The 5683-nt window shown below is 44.2% G+C and overlaps 1 protein-coding gene across 1 annotated transcript in view; it reads right to left on the reverse strand.

The window, feature by feature from the left end:
* Positions 1-1574: 1574 nt before the first annotated feature.
* Positions 1575-5683, reverse strand: part of LOC138867835 (uncharacterized) — a 4937-nt gene continuing 828 nt past the window's right edge. Inside the window, exons 3-9 of the mRNA XM_070144651.1 lie at positions 5388-5683; positions 5103-5216; positions 4419-4646; positions 4191-4304; positions 2766-2879; positions 2082-2195; positions 1575-1579 (exon numbers count right to left, since the gene is read on the reverse strand). The exon at positions 5388-5683 is cut by the window's right edge and continues 46 nt beyond it. Coding sequence (XP_070000752.1) covers positions 1575-1579; positions 2082-2195; positions 2766-2879; positions 4191-4304; positions 4419-4646; positions 5103-5216; positions 5388-5683 — 985 coding nt within the window. The remainder of the gene's footprint in view (positions 1580-2081; positions 2196-2765; positions 2880-4190; positions 4305-4418; positions 4647-5102; positions 5217-5387) is intronic.

The raw sequence follows: 5683 nt of genomic DNA on the forward strand, positions 1-5683 counted from the left end.
ACAGCATAACGTTTGTCAAATGTATTTTCCTTTTCTGTTTATTTTTTTTTACTTTTATTTAGTGATTTTTATATAATGTCTAATTGATTTTTATTACTTCCCCCTCCCCTTTTATTTCACTATTATTGGTTTATCAAATAATGCTAAATATGTTCTTTGAAAGGCTATGAGAATATTCCCTTTTCACTCGAAAATGCCAGTTGCCAGAAAGGCATTTTCTTTTATAAAAGGTATGTTGAGTTATGAGGACCTGACATTTGATTTTTACGAAAAGAGGGAGTCGATTTTAAGATTTTTTTCAGTTTGTGGGGGGGGGAGTGAATCTATGATGCTGTTTTTACACAATGTCCACAGAGATCTCGACTTTTTTTTAAAGAGCGTCATTCGATTTTTAGAATTATACTTTCTGCTGTTTTTTTTTCTGAGGGGAGAGGAAGCTATATTTTTTCTTTTGTATTTCATACACTGTTTACTGAAAACTCGACTGTATTTTATACATTTTTCCATAATAAAGACTTAATTATAGTATTTTTTTATTTAAGAAGGAATCATTGACTTCCTTGGGTATTATTAACAGACAAAGAGGGACAGAGAGAGAGAGAGAGAGAGAGAGAGAGAGAGCCTACAGGCAGACAGACAGAGACAGAGAGGGACATAGAGCGAGAAAAAGAAAGAAAGTGAGAGAGAGTCTGTCAGTGATTGAGAGAGGGAGAGAAAGAGGAGGAACGCTTCGCATTTATTAATGACAGTGTTAAAAAGAATAACACCACGATGATATTGATAGTAGTAATAATCTTTATTCATACATATTTCTGTAAAAACATTGAAAAAATATAACACATATCCTCAACAAATTCATAGTTATCAGTCAGTGATTAATCTTTTTCCAGCTAATCCTTACTATTAAACGCGTTGCTAAAATGATAATGCATTTGACGGCATCTGTAATAAATAAGCAGGGAAATTATTCTGCTGATAAACTGATATAACAAGCATATTTTTTTACGTCATGCCTCACACACATGCACATTCAGGAACAGACAGACAAAAGTTAAACTTGCAAAGCGAGAAAATACGTATATATAGATATAGATACAGATGTATATAACTACCTTTCTATCTAACTACCTACATATCTATTTATGCACACACTCACAGGCATACACGCACGTACACACACACGCACGCACACACACATATATGTGTGTGTGTCTTTTCATTCCTAAATGTAAATATTGATATTTAGATAGGCAGATATAAAGATACAGATACGGACAAGCAAACATCTAAACAAGAATCATCAGCTACCTGCCCCCCCCCCCCCATTCCATTAACGAAGGAAAAAGGACACAACATGACAGAATTTCCCGTAAACACATTCCCTGAGCCCTAATGTTTACCTTTGTCAGTCACGTGACCCGTAAGTACACACCAAGGCACGTGATGACAGGCCCTTGGCACGCGACACGATTCGCTGTCCTCGCCCCTGACACGCCTTGTGATGTGGATATGACACCCCTTTATGCTGACTTTGGTCCTAAAGCATCGAGGGAAGTGTGGAGTGGATATGACACTTAACCTAACGCCTAAAGGTAGATATGGATATGACCTCTTTTCACACTGACCTTTTCCTAACGCCTCGAGGGAAATGGGGTTTGGATATGACCTCTTTTCACACTGACCTTTTCCTAACGCCTCGAGGGAAATGGGGTTTGGATATGACCTCTTTTCACACTGACCTTTTCCTAACGCCTCGAGGGAAATGGGGTTTGGATATGACCTCTTTTCACACTGACCTTTTCCTAACGCCTCGAGGGAAATGGGGTTTGGATATGACCTCTTTTCACACTGACCTTTTCCTAACGCCTCGAGGGAAATGGGGTTCGGATATGACCTCTTTTCACACTGACCTTTTCCTAACGCCTCGAGGGAAATGGGGTTTGGATATGACCTCTTTTCACACTGACCTTTTCCTAACGCCTCGAGGGAAATGCGGTTTGGATATGACCTCTTTTCACACTGACCTTTTCCTAACGCCTCGAGGGAAATGGGGTTTGGATATGACCTCTTTTCACACTGACCTTTTCCTAACGCCTCGAGGGAAATGGGGTTTGGATATGACCTCTTTTCACACTGACCTTTTCCTAACACCTCGAGGGAAATGCGGTTTGGATATGACCTCTTTTCACACTGACCTTTTCCTAACGCCTCGAGGGAAATGGGGTTTGGATATGACCTCTTTTCACACTGACCTTTTCCTAACACCTCGAGGGAAATGGGGTTTGGATATGACCTCTTTTCACACTGACCTTTTCCTAACGCCTCGAGGGAAATGGGGTTTGGATATGACCTCTTTTCACACTGACCTTTTCCTAACGCCTCGAGGGAAATGGGGTTTGGATATGACCTCTTTCCACACTGACCTTTTCCTAACGCCTCGAGGGAAATGGGGTTTGGATATGACCTCTTTTCACACTGACCTTTTCCTAACGCCTCGAGGGAAATGGGGTTTGGATATGACCTCTTTTCACACTGACCTTTTCCTAACGCCTCGAGGGAAATGGGGTTTGGATATGACCTCTTTTCACACTGACCTTTTCCTAACGCCTCGAGGGAAATGGGGTTTGGATATGACCTCTTTTCACACTGACCTTTTCCTAACGCCTCGAGGGAAATGGGGTTTGGATATGACCTCTTTTCACACTGACCTTTTCCTAACGCCTCGAGGGAAATGGGGTTTGGATATGACCTCTTTTCACACTGACCTTTTCCTAACGCCTCGAGGGAAATGGGGTTTGGATATGACCTCTTTTCACACTGACCTTTCCCTAACACCTCGAGGGAAATGGGGTTTGGATATGACCTCTTTTCACACTGACCTTTTCCTAACGCCTCGAGGGAAATGGGGTTTGGATATGACCTCTTTCCACACTGACCTTTTCCTAACGCCTCGAGGGAAATGGGGTTTGGATATGACCTCTTTTCACACTGACCTTTTCCTAACGCCTCGAGGGAAATTGGGTTTGGATATGACCTCTTTTCACACTGACCTTTTCCTAACGCCTCGAGGGAAATGGGGTTTGGATATGACCTCTTTTCACACTGACCTTTTCCTAACACCTCGAGGGAAATGGGGTTTGGATATGACCTCTTTTCACACTGACCTTTTCCTAACGCCTCGAGGGAAATGGGGTTTGGATATGACCTCTTTTCACACTGACCTTTTCCTAACACCTCGAGGGAAATGGGGTTTGGATATGACCTCTTTTCACACTGACCTTTTCCTAACGCCTCGAGGGAAATGGGGTTTGGATATGACCTCTTTTCACACTGACCTTTTCCTAACGCCTCGAGGGAAATGGGGTTTGGATATGACCTCTTTTCACACTGACCTTTTCCTAACGCCTCGAGGGAAATGGGGTTTGGATATGACCTCTTTTCACACTGACCTTTTCCTAACGCCTCGAGGGAAATGGGGTTTGGATATGACCTCTTTTCACACTGACCTTTTCCTAACGCCTCGAGGGAAATGGGGTTTGGATATGACCTCTTTTCACACTGACCTTTTCCTAACGCCTCGAGGGAAATGGGGTTTGGATATGACCTCTTTTCACACTGACCTTTTCCTAACACCTCGAGGGAAATGGGGTTTGGATATGACCTCTTTTCACACTGACCTTTTCCTAACGCCTCGAGGGAAATGGGGTTTGGATATGACCTCTTTTCACACTGACCTTTTCCTAACGCCTCGAGGGAAATGCGGTTTGGATATGACCTTTTCACACTGACCTTTTCCTAACGCCTCGAGGGAAATGGGGTTTGGATATGACCTCTTTTCACACTGACCTTTTCCTAACGCCTCGAGGGAAATGGGGTTTGGATATGACCTCTTTTAACACACTGACCTTTTCCTAACACCTCGAGGGAAATGCGGTTTGGACATGACCTCTTTTCACACTGACCTTTTCCTAACACCTCGAGGGAAATGGGGTTTGGATATGACCTCTTTTCACACTGACCTTTTCCTAACGCCTCGAGGGAAGCGGGGTTTGGATATGACCTCTTTTCACACTGACCTTTTCCTAACGCCTCGAGGGAAATGGGGTTTGGATATGACCTCTTTTCACACTGACCTTTTCCTAACACCTCGAGGGAAATGGGGTTTGGATATGACCTCTTTTCACACTGACCTTTTCCTAACGCCTCGAGGGAAATGGGGTTTGGATATGACCTCTTTCCACACTGACCTTTTCCTAACACCTCGAGGGAAATGCGGTTTGGATATGACCTCTTTTCACACTGACCTTTTCCTTACGCCTCGAGGGAAATGGGGTTTGGATATGACCTCTTTTCACACTGACCTTTTCCTAACGCCTCGAGGGAAATGGGGTTTGGATATGACCTCTTTTCACACTGACCTTTTCCTAACACCTCGAGGGAAATGGGGTTTGGACATGACCTCTTTCCACACTGACCTTTTCCTAACGCCTCGAGGGAAATGGGGTTTGGACATGACCTCTTTCCACACTGACCTTTTCCTAACGCCTCGAGGGAAATGGGGTTTGGACATGACCTCTTTCCACACTGACCTTTTCCTAACGCCTCGAGGGAAATGGGGTTTGGATATGACCTCTTTTCACACTGACCTTTTCCTAACGCCTCGAGGGAAATGGGGTTTGGATATGACCTCTTTTCACACTGACCTTTTCCTAACGCCTCGAGGGAAATGGGGTTTGGATATGACCTCTTTTCACACTGACCTTTTCCTAACACCTCGAGGGAAATGGGGTTTGGATATGACCTCTTTTCACACTGACCTTTTCCTAACGCCTCGAGGGAAATGGGGTTTGGATATGACCTCTTTTCACACTGACCTTTTCCTAACACCTCGAGGGAAATGGGGTTTGGATATGACCTCTTTTCACACTGACCTTTTCCTAACGCCTCGAGGGAAATGGGGTTTGGATATGACCTCTTTTCACACTGACCTTTTCCTAACGCCTCGAGGGAAATGGGGTTTGGATATGACCTCTTTTCACACTGACCTTTTCCTAACGCCTCGAGGGAAATGGGGTTTGGATATGACCTCTTTTCACACTGACCTTTTCCTAACGCCTCGAGGGAAATGGGGTTTGGATATGACCTCTTTTCACACTGACCTTTTCCTAACGCCTCGAGGGAAATGGAGTTTGGACATGACCTCTTTTCACACTGACCTTTTCCTAACACCTCGAGGGAAATGGGGTTTGGATATGACCTCTTTTCACACTGACCTTTTCCTAACGCCTCGAGGGAAATGGGGTTTGGATATGACCTCTTTTCACACTGACCTTTTCCTAACGCCTCGAGGGAAATGCGGTTTGGATATGACCTCTTTTCACACTGACCTTTTCCTAACGCCTCGAGGGAAATGGGGTTTGGACATGACCTCTTTTCACACTGACCTTTTCCTAACACCTCGAGGGAAATGCGGTTTGGATATGACCTCTTTTCACACTGACCTTTTCCTAACGCCTCGAGGGAAATGGGGTTTGGACATGACCTCTTTTCACACTGACCTTTTCCTAACACCTCGAGGGAAATGCGGTTTGGACATGACCTCTTTTCACACTGACCTTTTCCTAACGCCTCGAGGGAAATGCGGTTTGGATATGACCTCTTTTCACACTGACCTTTTCCTAAC

This window comes from Penaeus vannamei, chromosome 32 (genome assembly GCF_042767895.1).
Source record: "Penaeus vannamei isolate JL-2024 chromosome 32, ASM4276789v1, whole genome shotgun sequence".
Lineage (NCBI taxonomy): Eukaryota > Metazoa > Arthropoda > Malacostraca > Decapoda > Penaeidae > Penaeus > Penaeus vannamei.